We start from the raw sequence: 18,406 nt of genomic DNA, 5'->3' as shown, positions 1-18,406 counted from the left end.
GATGAAGCTTATATGGAAAAATTGTTGATTCGCTTGCAAGCCTGTTTAATTCGGCAGAATCAGCAGTCTATGATGACGTGTTATTTCTAGCTGCGCTTCTATTTTAAAGTAAAAATAACATGACAGCTCTGGAAATCTTTTTCTTCTGTTGTGTTAGCAGTGTCTTGAGCCAATTGTGATTTCGTCGTCAATAAAAGAATGAACGTTTCGATAGAATATAAGATGCTGTGTTGTCTTCATTTTTGTTGAAACATCTGCGGCGCATTTCACTTCGTGTTGAATAGAGCTATGCAAAGCCAAGCAAACGCTAGTGGTCTTTTCGTGCGAGATCTACCGCTGGTTGATGCAGTGACACATTTGCTGTGATCACTGCGGTTTAAAACATCGATACCAGCGCCATCGTGAAGTGAAGGTGATTGTATCCGGCGCTGAAAAAAAATTGGTATGGGTGATTAATAGAAACATCCCGATAGTGCGAAAATGAAGAAAAGCTGTGTGCCGGATTTTTATCTTCTCGGGCATGACATCCTGAATTGTTTAGATTTCAACTCTACCTTCACCTGCCTCCTTTGAGCGTTTTTTAAGTACAGTTGGTTTTTTGGGACTTGACCACTGATTTTCATCAGTTCCGGATCTAGGTATTGCATTGTATCGAAAGCGTATGAAGCAATAAAATATTTCAGTAAAAAAAAAAAACTACGTGACAAAAGAGTCAAGAAACAAACGTTCGGTGGTGGTGACAGATCTTAACTAAGTAAACTTGAGTCTATGACACACTGTAATATTGAACTTTCCTCACATACTGACGACCCGCTTTCCCTGGAGACCAAGTTAGCGGGCCGAGCCGTGTTTGCACACAGCTGCATCTATACGCGGCTCCGCAGAGGAATTATGGGTCACGTTATCAAATTGCAGGGAAGAAAAACAGAAATGGCTACAGTGAAAAATACAGCTGGGGCATTCAACGACCTGCTCAGGTTTACGTCTAGACGGACGGCGAAGGGAGTGAATAAAACGTTTTCCAAGGGATACCTTTCCATGAGAAACTGTTGGGCTGCGACCAAATAGGATGCATTATTGAGATCTCGAGCAATTTTCGTCCGGCTGCTTGACTAACCTATACACACATCTCTCGAAGACATCGTCGGGTCGCCGCCTCCTTGCCGGACTACGCATCGAACACACCACTCTCATGGAAGAGTGCGTACGTGGGCCCTCTTCCCGCGAACATGGACCGTGAGGCACATAATGGCCGGTGCCTGGCGCGGGCGGAAGCCCTGGCCCGCCACTATGGATCGAAACCCGGCGTATTCTACGTGGATGCCTCAGGCCCCCACCATGGGGAATGGTACACAGCCGCAGTCGCCCACTAATCCAAAACAGTGAACGGCCTTACTTTCCGAGCCGCGGAGGAGGTCGCCATTGCATTGGCTGCATCTGATTCCAATTTAAAAACAATTATTTCCGACTCGCGAGGGGCATGTCGGAACGTCGAGCAGGGCTGGACACCGTATCTAGCCTACCGCATTCTTCAAAACAGCGTCTACACCGGTGACCCCGCGCAGCGGCGTATCGTTTGGGCTCCCGCTCACATAGGCCTTGAGAGAAATTAGGCAGCTGACGCCGGCGCCCGCGCGCTCTCTCAGCGGACATTCCCCTCCGACCCTGACGATCAGGCACTCGAATTTATTCCAGCTTACACCTTCACAGACATCGTTTTACTCTATCAGTCTGGCCATGGTCTTTATCCCCGCCCGTGTAAAGCTCTGTCAAAAGCGGAGGAGCGGCTTCTGCTCAGCCTGTATACTAATACTTTGCTGTGCCCGGCAGCTCTGAAACACTTCGACCCTTCTTTCCCTGGCAGCTGTCCGCACTGTGCGTAGAAGTCTTCGGACATCTACCACATGGTGTGGGCCTGTCCCTCCAACCCTGGTATCCCCCCTCACCCCAACCCAACCCGGGAGGACTGGGAGGCGACCCTGCTCGGCTGCTCTGACCTGCAGGTGCAACGGGCCTTCGTCGCGCGAGCCTGGGAGGCGGCCGATGCCACTGGGGTCCCGAACTAGGGATCTCCACCTAGTATTTGTAAGGGCTGGCCCCCTCTGGGTCAGCTCATGCATAACCTCCTGTATTATACTTGTACATAAATGTTTTCCACCACCACCACCTTGGACATTTGACTGAGTGTGTGTGCTGCTCGAAAGGACGAAACAGGGCTGGGCTACTGAAGAACGTAAGATATCGAGGGACATAAAGCAATACCGCACCCTTCTCTCTGAATTACGACCACGTGCTGCGATATGAAAAATTAGCACGCAAGCTTTCTGAGTAGCTTGAAGCGGAGCGCACTTTCTATACTTTCTAAATCTTTACCTCCTTTTTCTGTGTACCCTTCATTGTGCATGCTGCAGACGGTCATTTGAAGTATCCCATCTTCGATACTATAATTCAATACATTTTCTCTATCTGTATCAAGTATCCCTTGGCAGAAATGAAATTATCAGAGTATCAGTATCGAAAAAAAATCGGCAGTGGTTTAGGTCAGGTTAAGCCGGATAAATTGCGTTAGCAATGGTGCACGAGTTCTTCTGGGGATTCTTCGGCGCGTTGCGTTCGCCTGGTAGCATAGCGGCGTTCCCGAGCAGTCAGGTGTTGAGATTCATCGGCGATCGATGACGTGGAACCACTCCGCGAGGTGGAACGTTGTCGCCGAGCTGCATCCTTAGCACGACGCTTTGCAAGACGTTCTTCACGCTGTTCTGGCGTCTCTTGTGCACGTTGTCGGTTTCTCGCTTCGGAACAGCAGCCGAGACACCGATCCGACTCCCCGCTGCATAGTTTCGACTCCGGGCCATCAGGGCCTAGCAGGAAACGAAGCTGCAGACGCGGCGGCCCGAGAACTCACTCACCGGGCGTTCCCATTGGGTCCTGAGCATCTGAAACCTGAAGGTGGCTCTTTACTCTCGTTCAAAGACATAACATCTTATTATAAGGATAGGCACCGCGTGTACCCAGCCGCTGCAAAGGGACTGGGGAAAGCAAACGAACGCGTTCTACTTAGACTATTCACTAATACAATGCTGTGCCCGGCAGTATTAAAACACTTCGATCCCGCGTTCACTGGCAGGTGCAAACACTGTGGCGAGGTGGGTGACACCTACCACATGGTTTGGGCTTGCCAGCGCTACTCAGCAAAAGGCTTTGGTCAAGAGGGCTAAGCTGGCGGCTTCGACCGATGGGGTCCCGGAATAGGGACTCCACCCATTGCAGGGCTCTTTAAGAGAGCCTCACCTCTTTTATTAAATAAAGGCTTTTCATCATCATCATCATCCAGTTCTCCTTAGAGAAGTGCACTGCATAGCAAAGCATTCACGCCAATGAAGGGAAGGGCAAAGGAATGGCGCATAACTGGCCGCCTGGGGCAGTGGACACCTTAGTCGCGCTTTAAGCTACGAAATCAACCGAGCGGGAGCTTGGAAAGCAAACGAGGTGCGAATAACTGCCCTCTTGGAACAATGAACACCTATCATGCTTTGGTGGTGAAAATGTTTTAATGAAATGGTTTAGGAGGTTGTAGCGGTGATTGGAGCTCTCAGTCCTGAACCCCATTGGCATAGGCTGCTGTCCGGGCTCTTTCGATGAGTTGCTTTTGACTCTTTTCGTCCGAGCTGGACAGAGCTGCCTCCCACCCCTCCTGCGTTGGCTGGTTATTAACAGTGATCGCCTGATTTCGTTGGCAGGCCCATACCATATGGTACAGGTCCGCCTTCTCCACGGAGAATTTGCATTGTAAGTCAAATGACTCCGTGTCTATGGCATGTAGTCTTCGTGGGTTGTTGTAAGTGTTGGTCTGTAGCTTTAGGAGGTGTTGTTGCTCCCCTTTATGTAGTGTCTTAGCCGGCGGGGGGTAGACCCGAGGGGATAATGTTAAGTGCTGAAGTATGTCATTGTAAGTTAGTAGTGGGGTAGGAGGTTCCACGGCATCTGCGCTGGGTGCCCGGGGGAGAAAAGCTCGGGCTGAGGCATGTGCGCTCTCGTTCCATGGGAGGCCCTGGTGACCTGGTACCCATATTAAGTGTTTGTGTGGGTTGGTAGCCACGGATGTAGCTATCTTGCAGGATTTTAGCTGCTAGCGGTGTGACCCTGTCCCTGAGGTAACTGCGATACGCTGTCTGTGAATCGTGAGAATGTATTCTGAGCTAGTAAAATACAGTAAAAATAGTAGTTGCAGATAGAGCAATCGCCACTTCTTCCGCAGCCGGTATGTCCTGGCTAGACTAGTCCATCGACTGTTGTATTTGGTGCACTACCGCGACGGCCGTCATTCCCTGCTCGGGACCCCCAGCATCGCCATAGAACACGCCCTCGCGCCCGCCGTACTGTCTTTTCATGGGTTCGGCTCGTGCTTGTCGTCTTGACTGGTGAAAATTGAGGCGCATATTCCTGGGTAGTGGAGCTGCCTTGAGTTGTCCTCTCCATGAGGCTGGGATGTCGGTTTTGGTGTCTAGCTGTCGGGGGCCATTGATGATTTAAATCACTCAAGACTTGTCGGCCAGTTCGAGTTGTGGAGAGCCATACCACCTGCGCCATAAGGTGTGCCTCTATTAGCTCATCGATCGTGTTGTGCACATCCAGTCGCAAGAACCGGTCCGTCGATGTCGAGGTTTTCCGTCGATGTCGAGCCTTCTTGTAGGCTGTTCTGATTTTTATGTCCAGGTTTTTAATGTCACGCTTTTTAAGGCGGAGGTAGGGCGCTACGTAGACGACGCTGCTTACAACGAAAGTCTGCACCAGTCGCAGAGTATCGTCTTTTCGCATCCCTGATTTGCGCGTCGTTATCCTGGCGATCATCCTGGCGACTTGCACACTCACGGGCCGTAGTTTCTGGAGGGTAAGTAGGTTGTTGCCGTTGTTATTTATGTACAGACCCAGGATCTTCAGGGTCTGAACTTCCTTGGTGGGTAAGTTGTCTACACGGATGTTGATCGTGTCTTGATTCTTGCGTTGAGGGAAGAATATGAGTTCGGATTTTTCTGGTGAGCACGTTAGTCCACACGCCCGGGCACAATTTTGAACAGTTTTCGCCGCTGTTTGTAGTTGTTCTTCAATCATTCCCATACTTCCCGTGGTTGTCCAGATGGTTATATCATCAGCGTACAGGGCGTGTCGTATGCCCTGTACCTGATTCAGAAGAGGTGGGAGATTTAGGAGTGCAATGTTGAAGAGAAGTGGTGATAGTACTGCTCCTTGCGGAGTGCCTCTCGTGCCCATCTTCACTTGCGTTGTGTGTTTTGTGCCGGTGCTGATGTTGACGGTTCTGTCCGTAAGGAAATCGCAGATGTACGAGGAAACTCGCTGTCCACAGTTCATGCTGTGGAGGTTCTGAGGATTGTGGAGTGTTTGACATTGTCAAACGCTCCCTTGAGGTCAAGTGTTTGAAGCGCTCGGTTACTGTATGTGGGTGCGGGATCAATCACTTCGCGTTTGATTTGCAGAAGCACATCATGGGTGGACAAGTGTGCCCTGAACCCAAACATCGTGTGATAATTTCATTTCTGCCAAGGGATACCTGATACAGATAGAGAAAATGTATTGAATTATAGTATCGAAGATGGGATACTTCAAATGACCGTCTGCAGCATACACAATGAAGGGTACACAGAAAAAGGAGGTAAAGATTTAGAAAGTATAGAAAGTGCGCTGCGCTTCAAACTACTCAGAAAGCTTGCGTGCTAATTTTTCATATCGCAGCACGTGGTCGTAATTCAGAGAGAAGGTTGCGGTATTGCTTTATGTCCCTCGATATCTTACGTTCTTCAGTAGCCCAGTCCTGTTTCGTCCTTTCGAGCAGCACACACACTCAGTCAAATGCCCGAGGTGGTAGTGGTGGAAAACATTTATGTACAAGTATAATACAGTAGGTTATGCATGAGCGGACCCAGAGGGGGCCAGCCCTTACAAATACTAGGTGGAGGTCCCTAGTTTGGGACCCCAGTGGCATCGGCCGCCTCCCAGGCTCGCGCGACCAAGGCCCGTTGGGCCTGCAGGTCAGAGCAGCCGAGCAGGGTCACCTCCCAGTCCTCCCGGGTTGGGTTGGGGTGAGGGGGGATAGCAGGGTTGGAGGGGCAGGCCCACACCATGTCGTAGATGTCTGAAGACTTCTCCGCACAGTGCGGACACCTGCCCGAGAAAGAAGGGTCGAAGTGTTTCAGAGCTGCCGGGCACAGCAAAGTATTAGTATACAGGCGGAGCAGAAGCCGCTCCTCCGCCTTTGAGAGACCTTTACACGGGCGGGGATAAAGACCTTGGCCAGACTGATAGAGTAAAACGATGTCTTTGAAGGTGTAAGCTGGAATAAATTCGAGTGCCTGATCGTCAGGGTCGGAGGGGAATGTCCGCTGAGAGAGCGCGCGGGCGCCGGCGTCAGCTGCCTCATTTCTCTCAAGGCCTATGTGAGCGGGAGCCCAAACGATACGCCGGTGCGCGGGGTCACCGGTGTAGACGCTGTTTTGAAGAATGCGGTAGGCTAGATACGGTGTCCAGCCCTGCTCGACGTTCCGACATGCCCCTCGCGAGTCGGAAATAATTGTTTTTGAATTGGAATCAGATGCAGCAACGCAATGGCGACCTCCTCCGCGTGTGTTATGTCACGGGCTCGGAAAGTGAGGCCGTTCACTGTTTTGGATTGGTGGACGACTGCGGCTGTGTACCATCCACCATAGTGGGGGCCTGAGGCATTCACGTAGAATACGCCGGGTTTCGATCCATAGTGGCGGGCCAGGGCTTTCGTCCGCGCAAGGCGCCGGCCAATATGGGCCTCACGGTCCAGGTTCGCGGGAACAGGGCCCACGTGGAGGGCGCATCTCCACTGGGATGGAATACGTACGCGCTCTTCTATGAGAGTGGTGTGTTGGATCTGTCGTCCGGCAAGGAGGCGGCGACCCGACGATTTCTTCGAGAGACTTGTGTATAGGTTAGTCAAGCAGCCAGGCGAAAATTTCTCGAGATCTCAATAATGCATCCTATTTGGTCGCAGCCCAACAGTTTCTCATGGAAAGGTTCCCCTTGGAAAAAATTTTATTCTTCGCTCCCTTCGCCGTCCGTCCGTGTAGTCGTAAACCTGAGCAGGTCGTTGAATGCCCCAGCTGCATTTTTCACTGTAGCCAATTCTGTTTTTCTTCCCTGCAATTTGATAACGTGACCCATAATTCCTCTGCGGATTCGCGTATAACTGCAGCTGTGTGCAAACACGGGTCGGCCCGCTAATTTGGTCTCCAGGGAAAGCGGGTCGTCAGTATGTGAGGAAAGTTCAATTTTATAGTGTGTCATGTCCTTATACTTAAGTTTACTTAGTTAAGATCTGTCACCACCACCGAACGTTTGTTTCTTGACTCGTTTGTGACGTAGTTTTTTTTTACTGAAATATTTTTATTGATACATACGCTTTCGATACAATGCAATACCTAGATTCAGAACTGATGAAAATCAGTGGTCAAGTCCCAAAAAACCAACTGTACTTAAAAAACGCTCAAAGGAGGCAGGTGAAGGTAGAGTTGGAATCTAAACAATTCAGGATGTCATGCCCGAGAAAAGAAAAGTCCGGAACACAGCTTTTCTTCATTTTCGCTCTATCGGGATGTTTCTATTCATCGCCCATACCAATTTATTTTCAGCGCCGGATACAACCACCTTCACTTCATGATGGCGCTGGTATCGATGTTTTAAACCGCAGTGATCACAGCAAATGTGCCACTGCATGAAGCAGCGGTAGATCTCGCACGAAAAGAAGACCACTAGCGGTTGCTTGGCTTTGCATAGCTCTATTCAACACGAAGTGAAATGCGCCGCAGATGCTTCAACAAAAATGAATACAACACAGCATCTTATATTCTATCGAAACGTTCATTCTTTTATTGACGACGAAATCACAATTGGCTCAAGACACTGCTAACACAACAGAAGAAAAAGATTTCCAGAGCTCTCATGTTATTTTTACTTTAAGATAGAAGCGCAGCTAGAAATAACACGTCATCCTTGACTGCTGATTGCTGCCGAATTGAACAGGCTTGCAAGCAAATCAACAATTTTTCCATATAAGCTTCATCTTAAATTGAAGTGTTCTCGTAGTACTCCTTCTTTCCGAGGACTACCATCCGGAAGCGCGCAGCTCGATCAGTTCCAGCAAATGCTTGCGCGCGATGGCCGACAGGCCGGGCTGAAAGAACGCCTCCGGCATCCGCTGCACCAAGGTCTGCATCAGGTGGGGAGCGTTATGCTCGATGATCTTGCCGGTGCTCCTCAGAACCGACCGCGAACACGCAATCTGTGAGAAAAAGAAACAGCACTGGTTAATGGTAAGCACGGGAGGGCAACATTGTGGACGATATCGCATGACCCTTAGTGCCCTCACTGCTAAGACCCGCTTAGCAGAGCGGAATCACTAAGGTTAGCAACAAAAGCCAGCAATTACAGCACAATATAGCACAAAATATAACAGGGGCTTGTGGTGTTTTGCAGAAAGCGGCCAGCAAAGTTTTGAATTTATACCCACAGGAGAACCTCGTCGCTGAGTTCCTTATAGATGAACAATAGTAATGACCTATAAACGTACTGTTTATCTTGTCGTTGATACTTTACTAGATTATACAATTTCCCGAGTAGGTTAATATGAGCTTACTGAGAGCACGATTTTCCCATCAGAAGATGTGACCGAGCCGCGTTGTGTTCACCAATGCACCATTCATTATGGCGCTGAGGGCACCATCTTGAATCAAATATATACATTCGGCTTGATTAGCTTTCACAATAATGATTAAGGTTGCCTACTTCTGCAGAGCATCCGAGGTTTACAGTAAGGATCCAAGAGCGAAAGGTTCATTTCTGGTGCTGGCTTCTTTAAGAGTAGGCACTTGAATGTGATACGAGCCTTAACGTATTAAGGTATTCGCTGGTGTGCTATTTAGGGCATTACTTCTTCAACGTAGCCTCACGTGCGGTACATAGGACGCAGTCGCGTTGCTTGCTTTTCTCGATTACTTCTGCTCTGTATGCCATTCGTGCGCTTTGTTTGGAAGAACTGTCTGAGGAGTACGGACCGGACTGCGTTCTGAGGGCTCGCAGTGCCGCCAAAAATCGCTGCTGACCGTCATGTTAGTTTCCGTGCACCTATTTCCGTGAGTGGACCAAATTATTTTATGCGATCCCTGCAAATTCCTCGAGAGCAATGGGCTCCTCACAATTCATGTGCGTCACATTATTATACATCGTTAAGACTCGTTTGATTCCGACGCAGCGCAGTGATAATTTCGAACTGCTTGGTTTCACGTATCCTGGTTGAGGACACAGGTTGTTAATAATGGCTGTGAGAAGCCGAAGAAAAAATTACCGACGATTACGTTACTTCCTAATGCGAAATTTGAGCGCAGCAAATAAGCTGTTTCACCTTTTCGATAGATTGAGGCAAAGAAATCGAGCAACACATGTATGCGCTATCACAGAATTTTTTTTTATTTTTCACACGTATTCCTTTAACAAAGACTCCACTAACAGTTCTTGACAGTCATGAAGGAAGCTTTGTGGTCGGAGAAATAGACTGATATATGTTCGACTTGGTACACCAATGCTTGATTCTCAAAGACGAGATCTTGTTTGTTTGTTTGTTTATGGGGTTTAACGTCCCAAAGCGACTAAGGCTATGAGAGACGCCGTAGTGGAGGGCTCCGGAAATTTCGACCACCTGGGGTTCTTTAACGTGTACTGACATCGCACAGTACACGGGCCTCTAGAATTTCTCCTCCAAAGAAATTCCAGCCGCCGCGGCCGGGATCGAACCCGCGTCTTTTGGGTCAGCAGCCGAGCACCATAGCCACTGAGCCACCGCGGCGGCAAAGACGAGATCTATACAAGTGCCTCGCGAGGTTGTCACAGCCGTGGGACGCGTTACGAGCGAGAGGAACGGGATGTTCTCCCGCATAAGTGTTAGGAAATTGCTGTTTGTCTTTATGTCAACATTAAAGTCCCCCACTACTAACATCGGTGTGGATCGATGGACGGTTAATGCGAGTTGCAGGGAGTGCACGACGTCTTTCGTGAGTGCGGTAGGGGCGAAGTAGGCAGCTACTACCAGCAAGCCGTTGGGCAACTTTGCGGCGCACAGTTCGCCAACTTCATGTGACGTGCCAAACATTTCGACTGGTATTGCAGAGAGACCTGTGCGCAAGTAGATAGCGACTCCCGCCGCTCTGTTGTGGTCTCTGCGAGCACCACAGCAGTATAGGAAATCTATGATTTCGAGAGGCTCTTCGGGATCCATCCAGGTTTCAGCAAAGCAAAGTACAGAGGAATGGCGCAGAATGTGATCGTGGTGTACGTCCTTGGCATGTGCGGCAAGGGAGCGTACGTTAAGAATGTGGTTGTGAATGATGAATCAAGTGCTGCCAGCGAATGACGCGTCCATTGGCTGTGTGCGTGTGTTACGGATGTGTGGTTAACATGTTAAGCTTCGCCTGTAAGAGTGGAATGCGAAAGCGTCTTGCAACGCTGCCAGGGAGTCCACAGAACGCCATCGCCAATTCGGCTGTACGCCTTGCTGGACGGTAAATTTATTTTTTGAGGAAAGGAAATGTATCTCTCTCGCATATCTGGGTGGACACCTGCACCTCGCCGTAAGGGAAAGGGGGAAGATGGGAGTGAACGAAGACGCCGTATTAGCTAGACGCGCCTTCGTTCATTCCAAACCATTCAGCTGGCATTACGGAGTGGCTAGCGTGCTCGTATTGCACTCCGGAGACCCTGGTTCGATTCCCCAACTCGACCAATTTCGTTCTCGGTTTTATTGATTTATGCGGTCTAACTAGAAAGGTTAATTACGCTATTTCATATTTATATTCTTGTATTTCAATCCATCGTGTTCTGTCATTAACCTGTCAATTGTTGGAACTGTCTAGGATGTTCGACACAACGTATATGAAACGAGCAACGTCTTACCGAGTGGGGAAGTGCGTGGTGGTGGAGGGAACGCGGCTTCGTACTTATGTTTTTTTCAGCAGCGTCTCCTTCCGCGGACGCTGTTGTCGCTGCGGCGCGCGTCTTTCTTTTCTTTTCTTCTGACCTCTTCATTCTCCTCTATATTAATTAGGCTAATTGATTAATTAAGCAATTAACTAAACTCAGTCCAACTTAGTTGCAGGATCACTATACGATCCGTTTGATTGGTTGCATGGTTACTAGCCAAAGTACAATTGGCCCCATTTGAAATTCGCGCACTGTGACGTCACGAGCATTTCGACCAATTGAAAAGCGTGACATTGGGGGCGGAGCTGGTTACGAGGCCGACGACGACGCCAAACCCAGGAACGGACGCCAAAGAGCTGCGCTCTAAAAAATTCAGGGGAACTTTGACTGTCTAAAGAGCGTAGAGGCGAAAGCGTTTTCAGCAACTTTGCTTATGTGACACTTCTGACGTCACCACTGGATGACGTCACAGATAATTGGTTGGTTTATTGGGGTTTTACGTCACAAAGCAACTCAGGCTATCAGGGACGCCGTAGTGAAGGGCTCCGGAAATTTCCTCCTTCTGGGGTTCTTTAACGTGCACTGACATCGCACAGCACACGGGCTTCTAGAATTTCGCCTTCATCGAAATTCAGCAGCCGCGGCTGGGATCGAACTCGCGTCTTTCGGGTCAGCAGCCGAGCGCCGTAACCACTGAGCCACGGCGGTGGGGCTGATGGCGAAGTAATGACAAATCACTAATTAGTGACTAATTACTGATTAATGACTAAATGCTAATTAGCTGCTAATTAATGACGCTTAACCTTCGCCTTTAGGAGTGGAACGCGACAGCGTTTTGTAGCGCTGCCAGGCAGTCCACGGAACGCCTCCACCCATTCGGCGCGATGCCTTGCCTTTCGAACGCGACGCTTTCTTGAGGAAAGAAAATTACGCAGTAATTCTGTCATCTCGGTGGACACCCGAACCGCACAGTAAAGGCCGGCAGGAACGCCACAACCCCTTCGGCGCGATGCCTTGGCCTTTGAACGCAACGCTTTTTGAGGAAAGTAAATGGCGCCGTAAATCTCTGTCATCTCGATGGACACCCGAACCGCACAGTAAAGGGAGGAACGCCACTACCCATTCGCGCTATGCCTTGCCCTTTGAACGCAACTCTTCTTGTGGAAAGGAAACTTTGTCATCTCGGTGGACACCCGAACCGCACTGTACCATACAGGAAGGGAGGAAGTGGGAATGAAAGAAGAAAGAGAAAGAGGGGCCTTAACGAACAAACTGAAAATTGCATTTGAGGAAAGAGAAGTAGCAGTAACTGTCCCGCATATCTCGGTGGACACCTGTCCAAACGCGGACACATCTGCCGACACGGACGAACACACGGCTGCTGACACGGATTGCTAAGGACAGCATGAGGCATTAAAGTCTTTCGCCTTACTACACAATTAGAGCTTTACCTCTTGTGCGTTGTCCAGCGAAGGGGACTGCAGAATGTCCTGGCAGCAGTCGCACAGCAGCTGGGCCCGGAACAGCGTGCTGCTCGCCATGTCTCCTTCTCCGCTGCGACGCTGCAGGCCCAGCACGAGCTTCGAAAAAGGAGGACACGAATGCCGTCCAGGTGCGCGGCACCCGCTCGGGCCTGTTCAGCGGCCGAAACAGCTGGTGCCGCTTGTCGAACCAATCGGCGCAGGTGCCCAGAAGCATGTCCGGAAACTTCTCGCCGCTTTCCTTCTGAGGGTGCCAGAATGGTGCGCAAAAAGGAAATTAGCTTCATTGCTTGAGTACGAGCAGAACACATATGTATTACACTGCCAACACAGTCCTGCTTTCGTTATAGCACATTTAATATGCTTAAAATTGCACATAACTAACAAAGATAAAGGCACGGACCCCGAAACCCAGTTTCAAGCTGCGCATATTGAAATTAACTGATGCCATGAATAGAATTGATGAAAACTCTCGCTCAGGAGTCTTAGGTTTATTACGGACAGCAGCGAGCAGAAGAAACGCCACAACTACGGAGCCCGAGAGGTTTCCTGATCATGTTTACTGGTGGTCGATAAAGTGTGCTTTTGTTTGGTGCAGTTGCTTATAGATTAAGCCCACTCTAAATAATAAGCAACACAGAAGTAACGAGAGCAAAGCAGTAGTCAAAATATGAATTCTGCTACGGACGGGAAGGACACCAAGTACAACCGTCATAGGTAAAGACAATCATACAGGTACCTCGTAATCTTACGCATTCTCAGCATCATTATACCTTGGTATGTGCTGCTGTAAGGATAGCGCAAGAAAATCGCCCAGAATGCGGACTGCATCGGTCACACGGCACGAACAATGAACAGGAGGGAGAAGCCGGCTTACCGCGATGAGGAAGGTGCACAGTTGAAAAGCTGGCTTGTCATTCTGAGTGCCCTGTGTAGATCTTTGGAATAGAGCCTCAACCAGCTCCGTCAACTTTTGGGTGGTAAGGGCGTTCAGATCTGCGTGCAAATAAACGTGTAAGGAACCAAGTGGAATAAACCCGCAAAACTCGTTTGTCCACTCGCTCTCGCCGCCATAAGCTGCTCTCGCACCGAAATCACAAGCGCTGTAGCAGCCGCGCTTTACGGCCGGTCGCTAAGACATGGCATGCATTCAACACAACCAAGACAGTTATAGCCGTTATACGGCAGTTATAGCCATCCATGCAAGCAAATATCGTTATCTACGATCCCCACGTGCCTTTGCCAAGCTCCATTAAATTCTTCTCTTCCCTAGAAACCGGCCTCCAACTCTATGAGATAAGTTGTTTTCAGATAGGATTATAGTGCGTTGGACCTAAGTAAACTAGGCGGTAGCGTTTGCTACTCGCTGCACTCTATGCGCTATGCGACCAGATATAAATATTCAAAACGGTGCCCTTGATGTGAGCTCACGGGCGGTGAACTCCACTCCATGCTGGATAAACACGGCCTAACGCTTTCTCACCTTGCAGCGCCCTCTTGATGAGGCCCTGGGCGTGCGAGGGAGCACTCGCAGACTCCGGCTCGTCGCCCAAGGCGAATTTCAGCTGCCGAAGTAGAGGGAAGCTGCGCATGTCTTTCGCAGACCACGCCATCGAATAGAATACCTTGAAGAAGACAGCAGAGCACTACATTAAGAAACGACTGTCAGATCCGGTGCGTGCGGTATGTCATGCCGTTTTGTCATGTCATGCCCTCCAAGTCTTTAAAAACCAGTGCTGTCAATAAACCAGTCCCGCTGCTTTTAACTGGAGGTTGAAGCCCTTTGCAGAGAAGAGTCACTGCTCAGACGTTTACTCCTCCTCTCCACACGCTCCGCATAACGTGTCCTCGTGGCAGCTGACTATGTTTTGGTCCGAAAAATTCCAGTCCTGGCCTCGTAGAAGAAAGCTCTTCCCTTCAATTGCCATACATATTAAGGCGGAAGTCCTAATTGCTGCATCGTTGTAAGCAGGAGTTGTCGATAGGCCAATCGTACTTTGACTAGTAAGCATGCAACCAATTAAAGGGATCGTAAAGTGATTCTTCAAGCAAGTGGGAATGAGTTTAGTTAATTCATAATTACCGAATTAACCTAATTAAAACTTTCTAGTCAGACCACATAAATAATTAAAACCGAGTAGGAAATTGGTCGAGTGCGGTAATCGAACCCCGGTCTCCGGAGTGCGAGACGAGAATGCTAACCACTCCGCAATGCCCGCTCGATGGTCCACAATGAACAAAGACGCGTCTAGTGAATACGGTGTCTTTGTTCACTCGCATCTTCCTCCTTTCCCGTTACGGCGACGTTGAGGTGTCCCCCGAGGTATGCGAGACGGAAACATTTCCTTTCCTCAAAAACGAATTTACCGACGAGCAAGGCATAGAACCAAACGGGCGATGGAGTTCTATGGACTCCCTGGCAGCATTGCATGACGCCGTCGCGTTTCACTCTAGAGGCGAAGCTTAAAAATTCAGGGGGCACTTTGACTGTCTAAAGTGCGTAGAGGCGAAAGCGTTTTGTGCACCACTTTCAGTGCTTCTGTGGCACTGGTGGCGTCACATGTAATTGAGTACTAATTACTAAGTGATGACAAATCACTAATTAATGGTTAATTACTGATTAATGTCTGAATACTAATTAACTGCTAATTAAGTTTAAGCTTAAGCTTCGCCTTTAGGAGTGGAAAGCGACAGCGTGTTGTAGCGCTGCCAGGGAGTCCACGGAATGCCACCACCCGTTCGGCGCGTTGCCTTGCCGTTTCAACGCAACGGTTTTTGCGGAAAGGAAATGGCGCAGTAAATCTCTGTCATCTCGGTGGACACCTGAACCGCACCGTAGAGGAACGGAGGAAGTGGGAGTGAAAGAAGAAAGACGAAGATGGCCCGTAATGAAGAAAATGAAAATTGTATTTGAGGAAAGAAAATTACGCAGTAACTGTCTCACATATCTCGGTGGACACCCGTCAAAATTCAGGGGGGGGGGGGGGTGCACTTTTTTGACCTAAAGTGGGGTCACTGATGTGTGGTTACGATGTTTAAGCTTCGCCTCTAAGAGTGGAACGCGAGAGCGTCTTGCAACGCTGCCAGGGAGTCCATAGAACGCCATCGCCCATTCGGTTCTATGCCTCGCTCGTCGGTAAATTGGTTTTTGAGGAAAGGAAATGTATTTCTCTCTCATATCTCGGTGGACACCTAAACCTCGCCGGAAGAGAAGGGAGGAGGATGGCAGTGAGCGAAGACACCGTATTCACTAGACGTGCCTTTGTTCATTCCAAGCCATCGAGCAGGCATGGCGGAGTCGATAGCATGCTCGTCTCGCACTCCGAAGACCGGGGTTCGATTCCCGAGCTCAACCAATTTCTTACTAGGTTTTATTTATTTATATAGCCTGACTAGAGAAGTTAATTAGGCTAATTAGGTAATAAGCAATTAACTAAGCTCAGTCGCACTTACTTAGAGCATCACTACATGGTCCCTTCAATTGGTTGCATGGTTACTAGCCAAAGTACAATTGGCCCCGTTTGAAATTGGCGCACTGTGACGTCACGACCGTTTCGACCAACTGAAAAGCGTGACATTCTCTGTCGACAACTGCTGCTTACAACGATGAGACATTAAAGGCTTTCGCCTTAATATCTTAACAACACATCAGTGACACAAGCAGTAACATCGCGCTTAAGTCTTTCGCTTCACCGCCCTTTAGGTCAACAAAGTGCCCCTCTGAAGGTTTTTTACTTTCCACGCTGACTTTGGCACACGACGTGGTACTGGGGATTGTGCAAATATCCACATCGCTGCGAGGGTGTTTAAGGTAGTGAGTGTTTCTGGCATCCACCTGAGCATACCCGTGCAAAAAAAAAAAAAACGCCCCCATAATCCTCACAAAAGCTGACTTAAAGATACTTCCCCAAGACCAGTCTTCCATGGATTTCTTCAACAATCACACAAACTGGTAATGATAAGCACAGGTAATCGGCCCGATATTGCAAATGAATTTCTTTACTCTGGCCCTTTGTACGACCGACCTTCGGCATATATTGGGTCAATTACCTGTTCTGCTGGGGACTTTACCCTTTTTGTCATACTGCCCCCCCCCCCGCTTCTATTTTATATTAATTTCATCCTAAGCTATATTGACGTCATAGCTTATAGGGGCCCAAAACACGAAGAGGCCCACTCTCCTAACAGCTCTTCCCCCTTTTCTGTTTGTGTGCGGACTTCGTCCTGCTCCGCTGGTCAGACGCTTTATCCCTGAAACCCAAACTTGTGCCTAGCATCCCGCAGCACACCGTCCGTGCCGCTTGATCATCAAGAACGCGGATACTGTTCTGCTAGCTAGGATGATGTTTAATTACAGCTGCGCAGATTATTCTGTGTAATCCTCTCTAGAAAACAGCATGCCTAGACACAAAAAATTCAAATTCACGCTGTGCATCCCACCACACTTCACATCCCCCTCCACCTCACCGGGGCTTCCTCCTCAGAGCGGAAAAAAACTCTACCTCTCCCATAACCAAGAGTAGAGTAAGCATGAAATGTTTACGGGCATAACACGAAGCGTACGCGGACACGACGAGGCGCAGGCCTGGCAAGAATGTATATGCAGCGTGTTCGAACTGTCTAAAGTGCGTAGAGGCGAAGGCGTTTTCCACACCACTTAAAAATCTCTGCCTCTCCCGTAACCGAGAGTAGAGTAAGCATGAAATGCAGGACGATGCAGAAGCGTCACCACTGGATTGCGTCACACATAATTGATGACGAAGTTGTGACAAATTACTAATTAGTGGCTAAATACTGATTAATGACTAAATACTAATTAACTGCTAATTAAAAATGCTTAAGCTTCGCTTTCAGGAGTGGAACGCGACAGCGTGTTGTAGCGCTGTCAGGCGGCCCACGGAACGCCACCAGCCATTCGGTGCGATTTCTTGCCCTTCGAACGCGACGCCTGTCGGGAAAATGAAATTACGCAGTAATTCTCCCTTATCTCGGTGGACACCAGAACCGAACCGTACAGGAAGGGAGGAACGCTACCACCCGTTCGGCGCGAAGCTTTCGCCGCTTTTATGCCGATCCTGTAGAAGGGCTTAGAGAGTCTCGTTAAATCTCGTACGGTGCCCTGATGCTCTCGTTTCAATGCGCGTATGAATGGAATTCAGTGCCTGGATGTTGGCTCTCGGTCTCGGCGTGGCGTCAACACACTGCCGATAATGGGAGCTAAAAGCATTTCATGCTTAAAAACAAATGATTCCCTCCCAATGACGAACGCTTTGCCCAGAGGAATACAGGTCCTCTTGTCAGTACACTGGCTAGCAGACTGAGACCGAGCAGTTGCTCATTCTGGAGTACCGCGGTGGTAACTTCAGCATGTATGTGCTACCCTTAACACTTTCAAACGTACAGCGGCTCTTTATTCACCTAAGCCTAAACATCCCAATAATTACTGTGCAAAGCCAGCCGCATAAAGGACAAAGGTCCATACCTGGTTGTGCCGCTAGGTCTGGTCCTTTCTATCTTTCGCAGGGAGCTCTGGTCCTTGTGGGGTCCAGGCACGGGCACCACCGCTGCAGGAGTGTCGTGGCACATCTCGGTTTCCGCACCGAGCGACGGTTTGGTGATAATGATGATGATGTCTCCAGGCTATGCGCCACCTGGCAATACTAGGTGGCATTATTCCCCTTTGTGAAAGAAGCAACTCGATTGCTCACTTTATTCTGTTTGTGCATTCATTAATCTTTGCCTTTAGGAGTGGAACGCGACACCGTGTTGTTACGCTGCCAGGGAGTCCACGGAACGTCACCACCCGTTCGGCGCGATGCGTTGGTGGTGGTGGAAAACGTTTATTATGCGAAGCATATTAACGTAGGTTTCGGGCCTTCGCGCGACGCCCGGCAGTGGCCACCATTGACCTT

At 49.2% G+C, this 18,406-nt stretch overlaps 1 protein-coding gene across 1 annotated transcript; it reads right to left on the bottom strand.

Moving 5' to 3' along the window:
- Window positions 1–7,916: 7,916 nt before the first annotated feature.
- LOC149370370 (MIF4G domain-containing protein A-like) lies at window positions 7,917–12,599 on the bottom strand. Its single transcript, XM_089583185.1, has 2 exons — window positions 12,465–12,599; window positions 7,917–8,323 (listed from the first exon to the last, which is right to left on the bottom strand). The coding sequence occupies exons 1-2, from the start codon at window positions 12,552–12,554 to the stop codon at window positions 8,147–8,149; spliced, it is 267 nt and encodes an 88-aa protein (XP_089439311.1). The 5' UTR covers window positions 12,555–12,599; the 3' UTR covers window positions 7,917–8,146.
- Window positions 12,600–18,406: the final 5,807 nt, after the last annotated feature.

The sequence above is a fragment of the Amblyomma mixtum genome, chromosome 1 (genome assembly GCF_055824585.1).
Source record: "Amblyomma mixtum isolate Tamu chromosome 1, ASM5582458v1, whole genome shotgun sequence".
NCBI classification, from domain to species: Eukaryota; Metazoa; Arthropoda; class Arachnida; order Ixodida; family Ixodidae; genus Amblyomma; species Amblyomma mixtum.
Note: the sequence above shows the minus strand (reverse complement) of the source record. Positions and strands in the feature narration are given on the sequence as shown.